This window comes from Poecilia mexicana, unplaced genomic scaffold (assembly GCF_051168715.1).
Source record: "Poecilia mexicana isolate PSO_F unplaced genomic scaffold, ASM5116871v1 scaffold_5, whole genome shotgun sequence".
Classification (NCBI taxonomy): domain Eukaryota; kingdom Metazoa; phylum Chordata; class Actinopteri; order Cyprinodontiformes; family Poeciliidae; genus Poecilia; species Poecilia mexicana.
The window spans coordinates 25,252,646-25,274,914 of NW_028263374.1; the positions used below are offsets into that span (position 1 = coordinate 25,252,646).

General features: G+C 38.0%; 1 protein-coding gene across 1 annotated transcript in view; it reads right to left on the reverse strand.

The window, feature by feature from the left end:
- The window catches only part of magi3b (membrane associated guanylate kinase, WW and PDZ domain containing 3b), a 144,830-nt gene that overhangs the window by 22,122 nt on the left and 100,439 nt on the right, over positions 1–22,269 (reverse strand). The window contains exons 3-8 of the mRNA XM_088005791.1: positions 19,147–19,266; positions 10,102–10,308; positions 7,016–7,175; positions 5,986–6,065; positions 4,111–4,168; positions 2,969–3,075 (exon numbers count right to left, since the gene is read on the reverse strand). Coding sequence (XP_087861917.1) covers positions 2,969–3,075; positions 4,111–4,168; positions 5,986–6,065; positions 7,016–7,175; positions 10,102–10,308; positions 19,147–19,266 — 732 coding nt within the window. The remainder of the gene's footprint in view (positions 1–2,968; positions 3,076–4,110; positions 4,169–5,985; positions 6,066–7,015; positions 7,176–10,101; positions 10,309–19,146; positions 19,267–22,269) is intronic.

Here is a 22,269-nt window from a genome sequence, read left to right on the forward strand (position 1 = left end):
CATAGAAAGTGTATCGATATTAACCAGCTGTCAGCCATTGGGTGTCACGTATGTAAACAAACCTATACTTTAAAAAGAAAAAAAACAAAAAACAAGGAGAAAAGTTTCTTGGTGTGTGTTGTTGCCTTAGGTGTAACCGCCGACTGCTGATGTCTTGGTTTGATCATAGCAACCATCTGAAAGCTCAGCAGGTTGTGTAATCAGTAATCAGCAGTGAGATGGCGTTTACTCAGTCCCAACACACCTGAGCAGAGAGACGCCTGATTATGCTTGGCCTCTTTAACGGGATGTTCCACCAGCTGTTGACACATGCACCGCTAAAAGGCGGCCTCCTCCCCTTGCATTCCTTCTTTTACGGCCCTGAAACCCTGCCAGCACCACGAGCACGTCTCACTTAATACTGATCAGCAGCTTGATCTTCCATAACATGTCTATTGTAACGGAAAGGTTTTGTTATGTTTATCAGGCAAGAAAAAAAAATGTAGAAGTGTCATAACTGGAGGCCTTACAAAAAATGACTAAAAACTAAAAATGTTGTTCATATATGACGTTTCCTGATGGCTGAAGTGATGATTCTCTCTCCATTGTTTCTGGGAAGTATATTCATCAAAGCAGGCTGGCACACAGAGCAAGCAGAGTAAATCAAACTGCTTTCATATTTTAATAAATTAAGCTAATTCCAGAATCCACAATGATCAAAGTGAAAACAGAAAAGGGAAAGGAGTGAAAAATAACCATAATGACACCAAAATTATTAATCAGTAAATTATTTTGACTGATTGAAACAGTAGAGTTAAAAAAGAAGGTTATGTTTATTCATAAAGAACGCTCATAAAAAACTGCATGAAGTAGTCTGGTCAGCTTAGATGAGTCAAGTTTAACAGGATTTTCCAGATTTAAAAAAAAAAAAAAGACAGACAATGGTCGTGCACGTTAGAACTTGTGCTGAACTAATTATAAGTAGACATGAATGTGCAAGTCTTAAAAACCTGAAGGTGTTGTCAAGGCTTAACAGGTACATTACAAAAGTGCAATATCTTGTAATACTTTTACAGAATGTTGTCACACCCTGTTCTACTGTAGAAATGAAAGGACGAACTTTGGAAAAAAAAATATTAAAGCTTAAAGAAGCATTTATTTAATTTCCAGATTATCTCAATGTGGGAGGAGGGGTGGGAAGTGCAGCATTACAGCAAGTTCTCACAACAGAAAAATCTAAGAGATCATCTGCTTCAGGCTCTACAATTTTTTTTTCAAATGTTTAAAGTATATTGCTGTGGTTTATTTGTCGCAGATGCATAAGAGAGGGATGCCTTCATGGTATTCCAGCCTGGGAAGTATATTCGCAGGTTGGGAATATACTTCCCAGCCACTGTTAAATACAGGCTAAAGGTAATGAGCTACAAAGTGATGACAGAAGATGCAGTTATGGAATAATGATACGACAGTGTTGCTGAATTTTGTTTACTGCAACAGGGAAGACAGCAGCTGGAGACTGCCTATTAATACCAGCTCATGCCAAATCTAAATAAAAAAACCTCATGGCGTTAAAGTCGCATCAAAACGTAATCCTCCTTAATTTGTGTCACGCTCCACCTCTGGAAATATCCAAATAAGTCTATCTGTTGCTTTTTAAAGTACGTCTGCTGACAGACATGCAGACAAGAAACTGGAACAAGCTCAAAACCCAACTGGGAATTAATGTAAAATTCATGTTAATGAACTGAACAACAATGTCTTTACTGCCATCATTTATTATGAGCAGAGTGATGTGGAGCACTTAGTCTGTAAACAAGCAAAGTGAAAAACAATTTTTAGTGAATAAATTACATAGGGAATGTATGCAGCAAGCTCCAAGTTGTTTTATGGTGTAGATGGGTAACATTACAGTTTAGATATTTTTAATCTTATTTTAAAACGTTGCTATGACAAAACTTAGTATATATCTTATTATTTTCTAGTAATTACTTAAAGTAATGATTAGGCCATATTTTGGCTCTGACATAGTATGTTCCTTCAACTTTTGTTGCTGAGAAAGAAACTAAAACTGTCATTTCAGTGAATATGTGCCCGTCTCAGACAGTTGTGCATTTTATAGGTTGGAACAACAATGTTTTCTTTTTTTAATGTAGATGTAGAACATGTTTCTACCCCAATGTACTTTTCCATATTTCTGCTCCTATGGGATGTAACATACCATAGAGGCAATCATCCTGCAGCTCTGCTAAGGCATTATGGAATCCCAGACTGTTTTAACAGAAACATTGTCTGCATTGTTGGCTCTGCCATCTATCGTTTTCCTCATTACTCTACTCCATTTCTCTGTTGATCAGGTCAAGGGAGACCTGATTCTGATGTAGTCTCTGATTTAGGAGCAGTTTAACACAGGAAATGGAACAGCACAGCCCATGTCCAGAATACATGCATATGGAAGATGTTGTAGCAAGGCTGCAGTTGCAGCTCGTACTTCACCTAATCTCCCCCAAATTCCTGAGTGTGACTTGCTTCACAATGGTGCAGCTATCACTGTAGACTGTGCACATTTTTCTACAACACTTTTTCCTTCCACTCAACTATACAATAATATGCTTGTAGCACATCATATAATTATTTTTTTAGCCATGAAATGGTGTGATGCACCCTTCTTGTAGAGCATGACACTGACTGCCTGATAGACAACTATCTTGGTTTGATATAATAAATCATTTATGTGTTAAAAACAAATTGTATTGTTTTTGTGTAATATTAAGATTTTCTGAAAAACTGAATTTTTGATTTTCTTTAGCTGAAAACCATATCAAAGCTAGCATTTTGTTTCACTCAAATTCAGAGTGAAACATATTACTGAATTTGAGTTTTACTTTTTGAACTGAATTTCTGAAATAAATCAATTTTCTGTTGATTTTCCAGTTTCTGTAGGTATAGAAAATAAAAAATGTAACAAGATGAACATATCTGATGTTGTTACCTTGAGAAGATGCAGTTGCAGCTTGCTGAATCGAAGCAGTGTCTTTGCTTAGCTTCTTCTTTGCCTCCAGAACTGGGTTCTCAAACTGGGTCCTCTGATTGATGTGGCTGAAACAAACATGTTCAGTTTTAAGTGATGAATGACTCTCAACCATTTGCATCAGTTTCTTGTGGAGGGATGCTGAAGCAACACCGCCACCTTTTACAAACGGAACACATGTAGAAAACGACTGGACTGTATCACATTGTTTTCTGTGGAATGGCTTTTAGCCACCTAATATTCCAGGAAATGAAGCTCAGACTGTGAGAAACATCCTGTTCCTCAACAAGAAGGTAAACAGCTTGTTCCCCTCCTGGCATACAAACCAGGACCATTGTTTCAAAGGGAACTCATTTCAAACTAAACACTGGCAGCTACAAGCTCCATCAATATGGCATTGACTTTCCATGTCCAAACACTGCAAGTTTCTTCCTCTTGTCATTTCTACCTTGAAGGTTTTCATCTGCTGCCTGAGCAATAAAACAACACGAGCTTTTCCCTTCCGTTTCATCACAGCAGCGAACAGGCTCTTCCTTCAGCCCTCATTCTGCTGTTTGAATGTGTTCTGGTTAAGAATCTCCCCATTCCATTTCCCTCCATTGTTGATGAAATGCTAAACTTAATGGCTTCTTCACTCATTTCCAACTGTGATGCTGAGTGCAAAAACATATAACACACATACAACCATCATGGAATAATATACTCTCCAACTATTGCTCCATGTACATAAACTGACTGACACATAACACAGTGAGAGTCCAATCAATGTTGTGCGTACAGGCAGGCCACAGCACAGAGTTTCACTTTGCCACCCACTGATAAACAAGAGGAAAATCCTTATCAAACGCTTTCAGGTAAATGCTTCCTCTCTGCATGTTACATAACTCAACGTTTTCTCACCCAAGATGACGCTACAGCCATTTGTTTTATTTTTAGACAGAACAGATTCTTGCCAATTTGCTCTTCATAAACACAAAGCAGTAAAATCATTGCACGTGCTCTCATCCTTTATGTACATCTGGGTATAATAGGATCTAAACAACAAAAAAGAACAAGCCAAAAAAAAAAAAAGAATTTCAAAACAGAGGATTAATTACACTTACTCAACGTAGTACGTGCCATATTGTGGGTCATCAATTTCCTCCCAGCCATACGGTAGCTCTGGACGAAGAAAACAGTGTGTCATTATTTTGCAAGAAATGCCGGTAACAATCGAGAAGGACGAACTGAATAAATAGACAGAATATTTATGACATGTCTGAGAATTGTAACCAGTTCAGCATAATGATCAGGCACAATTTTACACTGTCAGATGAAAAGTTGATTATTTTCATCCCCTATTGGTTTTTTCACTGTGGATAACAACGGTCCCTTTACCAGCTTGAACAAGCATCATTACCAGGGCTTTTGCTTTTGTTCTAGTGTATATTTAATACCCTAACACACTGGAACACAAAACCCGCCTGTTTCCTGAACTGTATGATGTCTGGACTTTCCCATGCTGTTTCTACTTGACTTGATATTATATTTGCATACCATTTTTTTTTGAACAAATAACTATATTCTGGCACCTTTAGGTGCACATTTTTCTTCCTGATATCTCTTTCAGACACATTTGATTTTTGCCTTAAAATAGATCCACAGATTATTGCCAGATAATCTGTGGATCAATTGTTTAGAGGTGAGCACTCTTAGAGTACATACACTTCTGACTTTGAAGAATGCAATAAATAAAAGTATCGGAAAAAAAATGTTCTCCTTATTCTGACTTTTAGCAAAAATAAATGAACTTGGGGGATCGAAATATCTTAAAAAAGGAAATATCTTCTTTCTTGACAGACAAGAACAAAATCTTGTATTTTCATACGCTGCGTGCAAATATCTGATTTCAGTTCTTATTCTTATAAAAACTTGTCTTGATTAACATCACACATGATGTAAATCAAGTGTTTTATTGTAAAATTAAACTTTTCTTTTCCCAATTAATTATTCATATAGTGTCCAAACTGCAGGAAAAATGTCCACCAACACAAAAGTGAAGTAGAAAAAAGACTTTTTATAGAAAATAAAACCATTTTGTACTCCACTGTATGTTCACATCGATTTATCTCAGAAACAACAGAAACACATCAGAGTGTGTGCCAATGACTTGTGGTACTCACTGGTGGAAAATTGTGTCATTAGGAGACAGTTTTTTCTGAAAATAGCTGCTAGATAAAATGCTGCTCTTAACCTCACCATGGCAACCTGAACTCGTAGCAGATGGACAGCTGATAATCATCAGCATCTCTCATCTATGTTCTGTTTACACAGAATTTAATCGCTGCAGATTAAACTTTTCAGCGTCAAGGAAGCAAACATTAATATGAAGTATCTCAATTCCCTCTGCAGTTACTCCAGAAATGACATCTCTAGTTGTATAACTACGTAGCAGTTAAAGTTTGCATTAAACTTTTTTGCAACACGTAGAGCACAGTTCTATAGTTTGTAATAAGCAAGTAGACTGGAATGAATGATGCACGTAATTTCCAGTTGAAAATATAAGCCAGAAAGAGAGAAAACAGAGAGAGAAAGAAAAAAAAGCTCTCAAGGCAACAGAAAGCTTGGAGTTGCCTTTCAGAAGAATCATGTAGGTTTTTCTTGTAAAAATCCATTAAAAACTTGCTGAAGGGTTCAACTCTTTCAGAAGAGGCCTCTGTTCATTTCTGTCTGCACTTAAGCCAACACTATCATCCTGGGGATACAAAAAGAACTTCATGTCTGATATTCCTTTAAGGAGATGCCTGTCTCCAAATTTAAAGATATTTAGGCCATGTTCCCAAGGGTTATTTTAAGTGGTCAAAACATTTCAAAATTAAAAATGTTAGGTTAAAATGTAAGGCATGAATTTTATAAGACAGTAGATTATAGATTTTTCTGAATGTAGAGGTTAGCAGAACTATTTATGCTTGAGTAAACTAGAAAAGCACAACACGTACCGCCGTCCTCACACTTCTCTGGGGGCTTCGCCTTTTTCGCCAAGCGGGGGTCCAACCATGTGGTTGTCTTTGTATTGTGACTGTGTACCACAAAAACAGCAGACAGAAAATATCAACAACATTATTACCAAAAGGGGGAAAAAAAGCTGAAGCAAGAGAACTGACTGAAAGAGTCTCCAAGCTCCATGCATAATATGCTCTTATGGACAAGTCCATTGGTTTCTGTTCGCCTGCCGCTGTGTTTATGTTAACTTGGCCTTTTCTCGGAGAAGGACTAAATCCTCTGAATGTGAAACATGTCTAGTTTATTCTCAAATGGATTAAATATCTGGAGTGTGTAATCAACAGAAAGAAAATCACAATAGTCTTCTAATATCTCCAGAGATAAGCGGCTTATAACCAAATATGAATGAAAGACAACACTAATAACAAGGCCTTGGAAATGTATGTTTTCTTTTCGATAACATGAAAAGAAAAGAAACTGGTTTTGCACAAAGAGCTTAAAATATCTTCATAGAAAGTCCAATATCCAAAACCTATGTTGTGATGAACTGAACAAGGACAAAAAAATAACACTGACAAGTTTTTTTTTGTTTTTTTTTTGCTATTTTCTTTTAGAATCAGTGAAATTCTGAGATATTCCTCTGCTATCAAGAACAAAAGAAAGTGGATTTACCAAAACAACAGCTCTATTGTTGCCAACCCAGTGATGACACAAAAGCACAATTGTGCAGTGACAATCAAACCTAATATAATATCTCATGCCTTCTTTGACAGGTTGAAAAGTACATCTGTACTGAAACGTTTGATGTATTACTTATCAAATTGTGAGAAGGTTAAACAAATACTAAATGAGATTAAGTGCAGAAACTAACTTGTATTAGTTTGTCCTTTATTATATGAAAAGCAAGATAAATCAAGCCTGTACATAGTTTTAAAATAGCTCTTTTTTCATTGACTCTAATCGGTGTGTCAGATGACTAAAGTGTCTCTCAGCAGGCTATCGTCACATCAGCGCTGTCTCACTTACTCTATGAAGTAGACCATGCCAGTTTCGGTGTAAGCCATCTCCCAGTTGTAAGGCAGGGGTTCCAGGCTGTCATCGCGGGGAAGAGAGCTCCATGTACGGAAGTCCATGGTGCTGCTGGACTGATTGTAGCTGGGCACCGTTTTCCTCCAGTCCTTGTGCTCTAGAGAGAGTGGATGGACATGATAAAAAAAAGGGGAATAAAAATAGAAAAAGACAGTTAAAGGTTAGCCCGCAGAAACACAGAGGCCAGCTACTTTATATTACCTGCTGCAGGGGAGTAAAAGAAGAGGATATTCGGCTCATAAGATTTGCATGGAAGTGATGATGTGTGTGCGTGTGTGGGTCTGCCAAGGGGTTGTTTTGCATTTTCCACAGCATGCTGTTAGTCCTTTTGCCTATGTATATACACATGTATATTTCCCACAGTTCACAGTGATAGAGGGGAGAGTTCACACACGTAGACCCATTTCAATTCAAAAGCAAATACGATTTTATAATTCTTCCATTCTGTTTACACTGTAGCATACTCTTTTTTTTACTGAGAAACTACATCATAATGAACATGAAACATGCAACAAAGGCCCAGCTAATTCACTTTGCACTCAGTGCTTTTCCTCAGAAGATGATTATAAAAGATGAAAGACAAGAGCTTTTTATCCTTTCCTTTTTATGTAGAGCCAACCTCCCAACAATAGAAAATAATGTCAAAAGATGTAATGTCCAGCGCACACCTAAAGCATTTCAAAGCATTCGTGTTTGCAAAATAAACTGCCCCACATGAGCAGTAGAATTAGTTTTAATAATCTGAACACGCTGTTCTACAGCAGCACTCGGGTAATATGGTGTCGTTTTAACTGGTCTCCTTTTGCCTCTAAGATCAAAAACACACACTTGTGCTTCATCTTTACAGATACAAAATGCACATGGCATGTTTGAAGATGTGCGCTTGTCATGTAGACACTTAAAGAACCAGCCTGAGGGAATGGCCCAAGGGAAAGCTGAGTTCATCAGCAAGGTTCAAAGCAAGGTGAGGGCCCACTTGACAGTAGGACTGTAGTTGATAATGACAGTCTGAACTCTGATGAAGAGCTTAGAAACACAGAGCTCACATTTTCCATTAACCTTCCTTTTTCATTCCACCATGCTTGTTCTGTCCATCTATGGCTGGTCTGAGATCGCTCTGCAGCAGTGCTTCAGCAGGGCAGTCATTTGTGACCAGCTTTCTTCCATAAAAAGAAGTCCTGGATCATTTAGTGTTTGATTTCAATATGACAGAGCCGTTGGGTAAACAGACACTGGATCTCTGCGAATCCTTTGTGCAGCTGAGCAAGCAGTGTTGGAGCAGTTTCTGTCAAAACAATGTTTCATTCTGCAGAACTTATTTTCGGCTTGGACTTGATTCAATGTTCACCCCAATTCTCTCACTACAAAAAAAAAAAAAAGGCCAGGTATGTTACAAAGCATGTAACCTACTTCTGTCACAGGAGTTTTCTCCTTGAAAGCTTTAAGGGGAGATTTACTCTCTGGAGAGACGAGGAGCTGAGCTGATTGAACTCCGAGTCTCTGTCAAGGTGACCTGTGAAAAAGTGAACTGGCTGGACTCAGCAACAGCTTTGTTAGGTGTAGAGATGCACAAATTATATTTTTCCTTGATAGTATTTGTTTCTTGTTCATTTAGAGATCTGAGTTGCTAATTGAGCTTTTATTGTTGTTTTTCTGAGAACAATTAACAAATAAAACAGAAACATGCTACAGGTTCTTTGTTAGAGCAAGGTTTTAATCGAGTTTAACCAATGTGTAAATTTGGTTTTTGCACTGAACTCAACCTGCCCTTTCGAGCTTTTACCATTTGAATCAATATTTTATAAACATCAAACTGTGTTTTAGAGAACCTGTAGAATTATTCAGTTAATGTTTGAACAGTGTAAGTATTTTAGAGTTGCTGTCTGACTGAAAGCAACTTTATTTGTTGTTGTCTATCACTTTTACCAGTTCCCCAAGCTGTTCCAACTTTCCACTAGACAAGTCAAGTCACTCCATCTGAGTTGCGGTTTGCCAGAGAGCCTTTAGCTTTAGAGTAGCATTTTGATATTGGGCGATCTCGTGAAATGCCTTTTCACCACATTCAACATTCATTTTTGCAACAAAATGACAGAGGCGTGTAATTTTGACAAAGAAACCTAAAAACTACTTTTTCTCGCATCTGTTTTAACGTAATCCGAGTCCACAAGACACGTATATTTTTGACAAAACAACCATGAAGAATCCAAAACATTGTCCACTAAGCTTTTTAAAGTTAATCTATTTTCTAGACTATAAGTTGCACTTTCTTTCATGCATTTGGTAGTCCTTCAACTTGTAGTTAGGTGCGACATTATGACGCATTTTTTGACTGATACATTAAATATTAATTCACACTGACAGACAAGAGCCAAGGAGTAAAGCATAAACATTACCATCTGCAGCCACTTTCCTTAACAAGTTGAAAGGAAGATGTGCTGCTGGAAGACCCAAGAGTTACATCTCCATGCCCTGGTAGTTGCCAAGGAGATGAATAAAAATGTCTTTGCAGGTGAACCTACTTGGTGTTGCCACTTTATTCAATGCGTAAAGCAGTATCACCCTGGATTTACAATGCATGCGTCCCCAACAGCGAGTTGCGGAGTGGAGCTATGACTGACCACACTGACTTATAGAAAGGACATCAGTGTGTCAGAAACTACCATCAGACCTACAAGCTTTGGTTGACAGTTTCCATAAGTTCATTGAAAAGCAGGTACCCGAACCCAACATGTCACCAGTTTACATATGTTGTAGAGTTTCCAAATAAATGCAAATTATATGTTTTTTTTTTTACTCTTCACGATGCATTTTTTGAATAATGCAACTTACAGTCCAGTGCGACTTGGTGACGATACATTGACTTAACAGGGTCCACTTGAATACACAGCAGGGATTGAAAAATGTGTAAAATTCGCAAACATGAAAGAAAAACAGTTACTAAAACCTATCTTTGTAACAATAAGCAGGCAATGGTGGAATGACTGCTGTTTAATGTAACACGCTGTGCTTTGAAATGAACTGACCAGGCAATCCATTGACCAGCGGGGGCCTCTCATCATCATCCTCCTCCTCGGGTACGGCGCTATCCTTCCTATCCATCTTACTGACTGAGGTGGTGCGCTTCCTGGGAACCTCGCCACTGAAGTCCTCATCAAACAGCACCTGATCCACCAGGTCAGGCTGCACCAGGTTGGGCTCTGCTGGAGGCTTGGGGGTCCCATAGTAGTTACCTTATGAATGAAAAAAAGAAAGAATGATGAAACAATAGAAATACAGAAACTGGAGCTCTAATCAACAAGAAAGCAAATGATTAAAAAAATATATATCTGCCTGTTTGTGATAGGTGATATATAAACCAGTACATATAACATTAATCAAATAAGCTGATTATATTCTCAAAATGTCACACAGCAGTACCTCAGACTCCCAAGTTCCTTATTCCTTATACTTCTTCCTTTGCATGATTTTCACGTCTCTTAACCTTCTGCTTTGTTTTCCCTCAATAACTGCACCACAGGGCGGTCATGACTCATGTAACATTAAAATCACTTCACTTACTTGCCAGCAACTAATTACACTGATCATTGAATACAGCAATTATCTATCTCTCACTTCATGTTTTTTCCTTGATGAAGAAAGACCTTGTGTATACCTAGCATAAATATCCAAAAGACATCACAGCACCCTTAAAGAGAAGGGGATGAAGTGCAAAACTTTGTTAAATTATTTTCTCATTTAACTCGTGGGGTGATCCATCTATCTATGGGCTGGTGAGCAGTATGTGGAATGCAATTTAGACACAGAATAAGTAATTATTCCACCTCCATTAGGATTATAAATAATGTGCCCACTAATTTATATTCAAACCATTTATTATGATTATTTGTTTTTTAAGCGTTGCTCTGTCAGATGTGTTTACTCTAAAACCACCAGATTATTTTCTGGCAGTCCATTTGGAAGATAAAATATTTACATAGTTCCCACAATAAGCAATCTCGGCTAAAACAAGGAATGTAATTGGATTAATTAAAGTATGTAGAGAAATACCACAGGGAAATGGGAATCTCTGGCAATTTAATTAGCCGCCATCAACTTGATCATACTTTAAGTTACTCCCAGTTGTGAAGGAGCTGTGATATGCTGTGCTTTTGATGTACTTTAGTTTTAACACACCAACATAACAAATGCTGTTTTTGTGGAAGAAGCATTTATCAACTCTAGATCTTTTTATAGCATGAGGGGAAAGAAAAGAAAGCTGACATCAGCATGAAGTGCAAAGAACAGAGGGCTCTGAGGACAACATCACAGTCATTCCAGCAGCTTTACAGCACTAACACTGACACCACAACTGCTTTTCTGATAAGTGAGCTCATCTTGAACCCGGCCTCATCTCTGCAGGCATGCTAACGACAATACAAAGCGATCTAGGTTAATGCAACGATTGCCGATCTCCCTTCAAAGCAGGAGGAAGATTGAGGTGGAGAGGGAGGCTGGATGAAAGCCGGCCCCTCCTCTGTTGACATGCAACTCTGTGTTTACTAAATGACACTCATCCGCATTTGTCAAAGATGGCTTCATTAACAGCAGTTGCATAACGATAGCGGGGAGAGATTGGATGTGCTGCCTAATCCCTGCCTGTCTCCCGCTGCACACTGACATTCATCAGCCAGACGCTACCTCTGTGATTAATTACTTACAAACATGTGTCTTGGCCCCAGATAAATGTGTGCTGCATATAGAGAAGTGTGTGAAAGCAGTGTGTCAGTGAAGATTTGTGGCACCATTTGCCATTACAAATGACGGCAAGCCTCATAAGCAGATGAGCCCGGGAAGCTTGTCCGGCGGTACTTGTGAACCTCGTGTCACAAGGTTGATGAGCTGGGGGAAGAGTGAGCCGACTCTTTCAAAGAGTGTGCAAGCCATTTCATGGTCGTGGGCTCAGCTAGTGGAAATGAAAAGATTCCTGTCGTCAATGACACTCTGTAGAGGCTGCACAAGGTCACGAGCCCCTTCATCTTGCCACAATCAGACAGAGCAGACAGATACACAGTCAAAAAACCATTCAACTATGACCTAATGCTCCATTCACATTCAAATCCAATTTAATCTCCTTTCCTTTCTTCTGTCTCATAAAAGTGTGACTCATTAACGCTGCGGGGAGCTCCAAAACAACTGGATTGGAATAGACGTCCATTTGGGAAAATGTTTGTATTTCTTTGCGGCAAATTACACAGTAAAACCCAGTTAGTTCTCCTTACTTAAAAAAATATATATATATTTTCAATATCATTTCCCCAAAATGTTTTAGTTGTTATTGATTTGACTGATTAAGCAATGTTAACTTGTACAATTCTAGTGGGCGTTAACTTAAGTTAACTTAGTAAATTAGTGTAGAGATTAGTGAATGGATTAGCTCTTTTCTAACAATGTCAGCTTTTCCTGTCAGCTGTGCAGCTAGTCTTGAACAGGACTAGTCACTTTTGGTCCACTGGCTTAGTTCAGGTTGAAATCAGGGGACCCAGAGGCACTGAGATTGAGAAGGGACCAGCACACTCAGAAAGTCCCTCTGCGAGTCCCTGGCACAGATGGCTTCCAATTCTCCTTGCCAGAAAGTATGAGAGCCTCTGGCTCAACTAGCCTTTACTAAAGTTTGCAACCCACCAAGAACAGCAGGAACATACAAGTAGATTCTTTCAATAGTTATGCAAAGGTAAAAAACTGTATGACGAGATTAGGATTTTTTGTAGAAAATTGTGAAAATAACATTTACTGCACCACACTTTCCTCTTAACTCGATGATTAATAATGATGATGTCACCATTTCACATTCAAAGTACAGAACAGCTTTCAGCAGACAATTTATTTGGGTCAGAGAAAATAGGGAAAATGTCACATTAGTGCAATTTTAAAGTGTGTTGTGTTTATCCTTTCGCTCATTGGCTGTTTGGTGTCAAATTTATTTTACTTCACCTTAAAATTTTTCTTACCGTAGTAAAAACCTGCCCACTGGTCTACACTTTGCTCTGTACAGAGGATCTGGGCTCTCAGCTATTGACAAATGATTGCTTTCTGGAAGAGTGATCTCTGTTCAGGTATTAAATTTTACCCAATCGCCAATGTTTGGCCATGATGTATGTAAGGCGTATGAACCTCAGCAGAAATTGCCTACGCTGTAAACAACCATCCTCCACTGTGAAGGGAGAAGCGTCACTGCCATTGCTAAATCTACATGTAGACTACAATTCTGAAACAACACAGAAAATCAACGTCATCATTCTTAACAACTCCCTTATGTTTGCTGATTGACTCAGTAGAAACTCTACCAGGGAAATCAATATCAATTGGAGAAAGCCCGGACGAGACGTTAAGGCAGATTTGAATCGAGTGGATTTGCGTACTCAACTCAGCCTGTTTGACATGAGAAGGTTTCTTTGCTGAGCACAAAAACAAATTTCAAAATAGCAAGAAGCCAAAGCAACCATACTCACACAAGTCTCTGGGACCTGGCAGTTGTTTGGAACTGTGTTTGTGATCAATTTTGTCTTTGCGTCTCTTGTTATTATTTTTTTTTATGTCAAAGTAAAGCTCTACCATTTTTTGTATTTTTCACCCATCTTCAGTGTTTTCTTTACTTCATTCAGTAATGTGTCTGAACACAACTTCTTTGCATTAACACTCTCATTCCACATGAAGAGTGAAGAACCTCCAGATATTCCAATCCGAAGCAAACGAGACCAGTGTCGCTTTCCTTTCTGAAAATGACCTCTGTTGGTCCCCAGAAGCAGTGCTGTCATCTGTGGCCAGCCATGTCTCTGAGCCAAAGGGATGGTCGACAAGGAAGCTGCCTGTGTGTTGGGATCCTGCCAGTTCCTTGGGCAACTGATACTACAGCCTGTGTTGGACCTAAAAGGCACTTTCCCCTTTGTTTTAAGCAGATGCTGATGAGATTATGGGTGGATTCTTTGCGTCTCTTCTCTTTCTCATATTCTCTTTTCACGTATTAGAACTAGGTTCTAATTTCTGAATCAGCCCCTTAGACAGAGGATTATTCTTGACATCTAAATATTAGTCAGCTTGACTTGACTAAAAAAGTCCTGATTAAAAAAAGAGCCTATGCTGCATTTTGGTGCATTTTAAGTGAGCTATTAGATCTTCATATTCTATTATTTAATATTACACTTAAAATTGTGCAAAAATATCTTCTTTTATCTTTTAAAGTGAGACAGTTAAGGTCAAGAATCCATCTTCAGCTGAAATTTATGTTAAAGATAAATCAAGAGACTGATCTGTTGTTTGATCACCGGTGATATTGTTTGGGTTATTTACATTAAAATCACTTAAACTAGCAGACATGAAATGTAAAACCTTACCAAACGCTTCATCCAAGCACTTCTTTGTGGCTGTGAAATTACACACATTGATTTCGTGAAGACTATTGTGTTTCACAGAAAAGGTAGAGTTAATAGGACCATTTATGAAAGGATCATTGATAAAGAAGGATGAAAATCACTTGTGACACGACGCCAATAAAATATTTTAAAATGGAGAAAAAAATTATGTGCAGGATTCATTAACATAATAAGCATTCAGGCAAGCCATTTGGGACTATTAGTGGAAGCATTATGATTACCTAAGAATCCCATTAGCTCAGGACCTTGAGCACAACTCACTTACTGTACACTAATAAACTGAAGGTACTGTAATTCATGAGCTCTTCAATGAAGGACTGAAACCCATGTGAGCCATAAAAAGGAACAAATGTCCTTGTTTATTCCTCCCTTTTCATAGAAAAATGGGCCGCACTTCAAGCACTGCTAAATGGAATAAATCCCATTCCCCGGTCCGATTACTTCCAGCTCCTCTTTAAGTTCCCTGTGCAGCTGGGAGATCAACACTGTCTTCCACAGAAGCCGGGCAGCGCCTTCTGCTGACTGGGCTTATGAGTAAGGGAAGAGGAAGGGGCAACTGCTATCAGAGTATTCCCTCTCGGGGATACTGTACCAAAATCTCCCCACTTTTCAGGGCTAATCCACACGTCTCCTCACAACCAGCCGGTCCTGCTTACACTGCTTTCATCGGAAGCTGAGAAGCTCAGCATCCTCCCAGTTCAGCTACTGTAGGCTTGTCTGCTGTTTGCTCTCGATGTCTCCGCCTCTGCCTAATGTCAACATTTTACAAAGATGGAAACCCTCCTGGCTCCAGTTAGAGGAACATCTTCTTGTTGGCTTGTCAGCTATCGATATTTGAATTTTTGGATCATTTATTCAAACACAAAAATGGATTTATGATTATGTGAAACTTTTCACATACCATATCTCTACACCAGGGTTTTTTTTCTGACAATGATATTTTCTCATATATTGATGGTGGATTTTACCGTAAAGGGGCAGTATTATGTAAAATCTACTTTTTTGAGCTTTACATCATGTTATAATGTTTGATATGTACAGCATGAGTTTTAGTCACTGAATGTAATGTGGTTACGTGATTGTACTATAAAAAGACTATGCGGCTGGAAAACACATAATACTCCCCTTTAACATTGGCCAATTGCCCCACTGGTCATTTTATCTGTATATGTAAGCTGATAGAGATTCACAAATGCACAGAAGAAGAAATGCACCTGTGCACATCAAGCACCAAGCTGATCTCACCTGTGAACCTCCTTCACTTTGGAAAAGGATTAGACTTTATCTTTTAATTTCATAACTTATAAGCAGCAAAAGATGCAAAAGATAGGGAATGACAGAACAGTGCAGTAATGGTACATTTTGATGTAACCGGAGGTTTCCCTCCCCAGACTTTTGGAAAAATCCTCTCCCATTTCACAGCAGCTCGGATTTGCCTCCAAGAAGAATGAGCTTAAAGAGAATGGGAAGATTATCGTGTCATTGCCATAATCATTGTGCAATGAGATAAATCCTCCTTTCCAGTTCCTTTATGAAAGAAATACAGTGAGACCATCTGACTTTCCAAGACATTTGAGTCCTGAGAAAAAGCACATGTTCCATTACATTAAAATAAAAGATGCGGACAGTCTAACATAAAACATCCCTGGTTTTGTACTCTTTACTGTAAATACCTCAACAAATGTTGCTAACTTTCAAAAGCATTTACATCAATTTTTTTTTACATATGTCCACAAAAGTACAAGTATTTCAAAGAGATTTTTTTTTAATGAGATCAACAAAATGTAGGGCATAATTATGAAATGAAATGAAAAATCTGTAACTATTGTACATTGACAAAATCTGCAGCCACTTTTACCCTTAAATAAAATCAGTCTCCTTCATAAACCACCAAATTATAAATTAGAGTCCACTTATGTTTTAGTTTAACCAGACATAAACTGAAATGGTTTAGACAGCATGTGTCAAATTCAAGGTCATTGGGCCAAATGTGGCTCAACATAGATATTTGCATGTAGACTCCAGATGGCCACATATGTAGAACTTCAAGATAACAGTTATTTGCTTGAATATTATTTAATCAGTCAAATCAAGTTAATGTTGTTTGTATTGTTTGCATCAATGTGTAAAGATTTTAGGACGTTCACACAGAATACAGAGAAACTATTTTAACAGTTTAAATGGTAGTTTTATTAATACATTCTGCCACAGCAGGCCCCTAGAGGATATTCATGAAAATCACTTTTATTGGCCTACAATGAAAATGAGTTTAACACCTCTGGTTTAGACCAAATCATACGAATGTGTTAGAATGACTCAGCCAAAATTTGAACCTAACTCTAATTGAGAATCTGTGCCAAGAATTAAAAATAGAAGTTCACAGAAGCTCAACATTCAATCACTTTTCAGATGTTTATTTTTAAAAGAAAAAAATAATACTTTGCGTTGGTGCATCATGAAAAATATATTGAACTTTGTGGTTATTTTCTGAGAAAAATAAAATAAAAGAAAAGAAATTAAGGGTATTAATACTTTCACACAAAACTGTTTATTGTGTTTACCTCATCAAAGTGCTGCCTTATAAACATTTATAAACAGCTTAAGGTGAAATATATGGGGTACCGCTCTCAGAGCTGATGTTTTGGACGTCTGATGATGAACTAAGCATACTGGTTGTGTCTGTGAGCGAGGGAGAAAAATAAGGCTGCTGATTTATCCCATGAATAAAGCATGACTTGAAAGTAAGAACACAAGTGTGTCCTGATGTGTGCCTGTGTAAACAGCCGGTGGGATCAAGAGATTGGCTGGTTTACAGAAGGTCACCAGCAGGTGCTACATCTGCTTGCATATCCACACCTCGTCGACTGAATGTTAATAGTTTATGGGTCAAATTTCCACTTGAACATGCTGACACAGATAATAAATGTAAAGACAAGGGGTTGAAACAATATATGAGCTTGTAAGCCACAGGACTATTAGGATACTGTGGAAATACAAGCAGGTGTGCATGATGTGACACCAAAAAAAAAAAAAAAAGAAAGAACTTTTCCCTTTGCACGTCTTTGATTCCATTTTACCTTCATGAGATAGTTTTGCCAGGATTAAGAACAACTGATTAACATGCAACAAACATCTTCCTGCGCTGTTGGCGGAAATTATTGTTCCACCAGCACAACACTTTCATCGTATTAGAATATTTCACCCGGGCTGTCGCAGAGATTTTACAGAGGTCATGCAGTGCTTTTGACAACTAACGTGTTTGCCTTGGGGTTATGACTGGAAGGGGAGAAAGGGTGAAAACAACTGAGAGAAGAAGACTTGTTTACTCTCGCACTGTGTCATCATCTGTGAATGTGGGGTTGTGAGAAAGCCACAGAGAACCTGAGAAATGGAGAGAAAAAACGTCTGATCACAGAGTGATGCTCAGAAAGAAAGATCATTGCCCTGCTTTGTGGGATGCTATTTCCAGTTATTTTAATTATAATAAAATTGCAGCTGTTTCACTTTCTCCTATTTGTATCAGTAGTTTTGGCAGCAGAAATGACTGCAACAGCTAATTAGGAAAAGACTAGATAGCTTCCTAGCTATTAGCTGAGGCCCTTCATCATCCTTTGATTTAGCAAAGGATTTGATCTACTGAAGAAACAGTCTCTGCTCTGCATCAATGCCCAGAGTCTTGTCCACAAAATACTTCCAGGTGTCACTTAGGTATCGCTGTCCTTCTCCAAGCAATTACTGAAAGGCCTGAGACAGGATTGAGGGTTGAAGCAAACACCTCAAGGCAGCCAACTAAGGTGGTATACTTTACACTTATTTCAGGGGATAAGGCTGATTTCATGACTTAAAAGTGTAGTGTGGCTTGGTGTACTATTTGTGTAATCTGTGCACAATTTATGAAAGAAAAACAATGATCAACACATTAAATTCAAAGAAAAAGAGGAAAAAAGAAAAGTAATTCACTAACAGCCAAAAAGAGAATTGCAGCTGAGTCGATCTGACTTCACTGAAATCAGCTAATTGCTGAATTGGACCTAAGTAAAGGGTTAATTAACCATTTTAAGAAATTTAAAATAGTTAATAAGCTGGTTTGATTGATTTTAGTACAAAACCTAAACTGAATGGTAAAAGGTAGAATGACTTTACACTGCTCACAGATCTGCTAAAACCCAACTTATTGTTTGTAAAACTTTTTAATGATTTTCAAAAATACAGAAAATAGCAATGTCAGAGGCCCCAAATCGGGGCTAAATTATTGGTCACTGTTTAAAAATGCTTGAAAATGCATCTTGTCATTTAAGACCGTATTAATTGTGATTTTAGTTTACCCCCAAATTACTGAAAATGCACATTTTAATTTTAATCAACCATAAACTTTATTTTAATAGTTCTGTTATCAGGATACAAGAGTTTAGTCCCACTTTTTTACACTATAGATTTTGAAATAGAGCCGCTCAAAGTAATGCAGATTTCTTAAAATCCAGAGCAGCCTTTTCCTCAAATTACAAATTGGAAAGCAATTTAATGGATAGATGTCCACACATTTTATGAATCATGTTCCATGTCAACATAATGCTTCATCATCTTGTGGATGTGGGTGTCTGAATTGCTAACTTATAGTTTTTAAAACTTCGTATTTGTGATTTATTTATACATACATACCATCATAGGTCCCACTCTCCAGAAGGAGCCCACTTTCCTCCAGGATCCTGAAGTCTCCAACGCTGATGAAGTTGTAGTCCACTCCAGGCACTTCCCCCTCTCGAGGAAGCCGTGTGGTGCCTGAAAAGCATAAAGATGAGACACAGGTAAACATGCAGTTCTTGACATGTTTTCATATAAGAAACGAAAGTGCAGACAAGAGACCATTTGATAATGCAGCTGTTAGATGCAGAGATTAGTTGCGCTATTTTGATAAATCCGGTCAGTTAGATCCAAGCACTTTTAACGTCAAAAATCCCAGAAAATCAAACACTTATGTATTCTTGTACGAGTGTGTTTTTTTTTTTGTTTTTTTGTTATTGTTCTGCATGCACAGTAAATACAAGGTCACATCTTGTTTTGCAGATCAGTGGTGTCCAAATCTCTAGTGGATGGACTTAGCATTTCATTTTAGACAAACATCCTTGGAGTTTGATGCCATATTGTAAGACATTGACAGCTCATAAAGCCCTGTGGAACACCAACAGACCTGGGTTTTTTCATCTCCTATGAGTGACTGCCGCTTTTACAAATTATTACTGGGACTCTCTTGATATACTGTATGTGGCAACAGCTAAAATCAGAAAACAGCAGTGTTAATTATAGATGAGAATTGTGATGGAAGTAATGAGTTGTGTAACCTCCTGGTGTGATTGAGGTTCATTCACGATCATAAAGAGTAACCTGAATACAAATGACATGAAGGTATTCTGCGAGCAGTTTTTGCTCCCCTGGTGAAGCCACAGACTACATGAGTGTTGATGGGAGGAATGTTTTCTACTAAGATGAACATTCAAATGGTGTCAGATTGTTTTTGTTTTTTCCAAGGGAAGCAGAGCAGTGCACACAGAAATAAACCATTTATCTGTGCTTTGCTTCAAACCCTTCATTTGAGCTTCTTTACTGCATTTAGTTTGAATTATTAAGAAATGCAAGCATGTCACTTCCTTCGGAGGGGCTTCCTCTTCACTAAATTCAACATTGCTGTTTTTATTTTGGCTCAAATGAATTCTGCAGATCATATTTTGCAGAATGGAGTAAGTAAGCAGGATTGCTATGGCATTGCTTTTTACTTCATCTTTCCTTTTTTCATTAGAAACAACTACAAACACTTGATTGAGCCAAAAGTTTCAGCATTTCCTTGTGTAGTCATTCATTTTAAATTCAGTTGACATTGAAAAATGAGTTTGCTCAAGCCTGGAAAAAACAAGCTTTTATATTTTTGTTTTTAAATGCTTGAACAAAGAAATTGTAATCTTTCCCTTTTCCATCTTGCTGTGGTCAAGACTCCTATCACACCACAATAATACAAAACAACATATTAATCAGCCAGAACATGGATGGTCTCTAAGGGGTCTTGGATAAGACCATAAAACCCCCCAAATGTAATAAAGTGTAGTAAGACCAATGAGGCTCATTACTGTGGTGGCTGCACATCAGCATATTCAGGGCAGCAGGGTGGAGCCTGCAGCAGCAGTGGCAGCTAATCCATAATTTGTGACTCAAGTCCTGAGCCATCGTTGGGTCAACTGACCATCAAAAGCAGATCTGACAACATTGATTCTACCCACACTGGGAAAGCGGCACTCCAAATAATTTTATATAATGGTCTTGGTTGTCCGCCTATTATGCACACTGAGTTGCTCATGGATCTAAGCAGCAGAAAAATTAACAATCCATAGCCTGTATCCTAATAAATATAAACTGAGGAAAAAAGGAAAATGACCACAGAAAAAAAAACTGTGACCAATAGGTTTCTAACACTCACTACAGTTGGAATGTTGATGAGAATGTGGTCTTGATATGATCACATTAATCAGGATAAAATTATGAAGTTTGGATTTTGGCAACAGACTTGTTTTTATCTGCATAAACACATGCACCATGCCATGCCATAGTTATTGCACAAGATGACTGACACATTGATTGTCATTTGCCTTGAGGAAGAATTTCCAAACTTGGTGCAGTCCAGTGAGGGCTAAATAGTCAATTGGACCTTGGAGACCACCAGTCAGTCTTGATCTGGTGTGAACAGGCCCTTATCTAAATTTTAAAAGTGCATTCTTCAGGGATTTAATGGCACAGAGGCTTGCAAAATGTTGATTGTCATCCGAGCCTGGTGTGTTCAGACAAATCAAAGTTATAGCTCATCTTTTTTTCACTGATCAATATATGTACTGCTGTCTAGACAAGGCAAATAATCTGGTAAATATATTAATGCAACAACTGGCCTGTGGAACTGAAAACATTAAAGGAAACCGGAGCTCATCAGTCAAAGTCTCTTTATGTGAAATTCTTATTATGAATTTCTGGTATGTGAAAGAATCCTATCTAGTCTAAATATTCTCTTATGTCAATTTCTAATACATGTTAGCAACAAGTAGCAGTGACAATAAGCTGCAGTTTCATATTCTCCTCATACAACAAAGAATCCTTTTGATAACACTGTTTATTGACATAACCTTAAGTGGCATTCAAGGCTTATGATGCAACTATTTTGAAATCTCACTGAAAGAAGCAGCAGCATCTCTAAAGTAGATTTTTTGGAAAAGTATAGAGTCTGTGCCAATTAGCAGTAGAAAGACTTCTGGAGGCTCAATGGCCTATTAACCAACTTTATGTTGCTGCTTTCTTTTATTCTTTTCCCATCTTACATTTTCTCCCTAATTGGACTGTGACAGGTCCTCTGCTCAGGTACAGAGCAGCAAAAAAACAACCTAACACACAGGCATACAAAATCCCTAACACTTCCCTTTAAAGTTTATCTTAGTAAAAGCAGGTAATTTTACTTTGTGTGAAAGAATGCCTCTCATTAACAGCTTGTTTTTCTTCTGGTGATAACTAAGGTCCCTCAAAATGCCCCTTAAAGGCCAATTACTAGTCAAGCAGTCATGTATCTGTCAAAAATCTACCCAAGAAATCTTCCTGGATGTCAAACTGATATTTACCATAAGCTTATCATTGTAGAGTTGTTGCCGAGGGCAACATAAAAGCAGCACACTTTGAAACGGCCTTTTAAACATCTTGTCATACTTTCACCTTAGTACAATTAGCTTTTGAGACAAAATATTCCAGTGTTTTTTT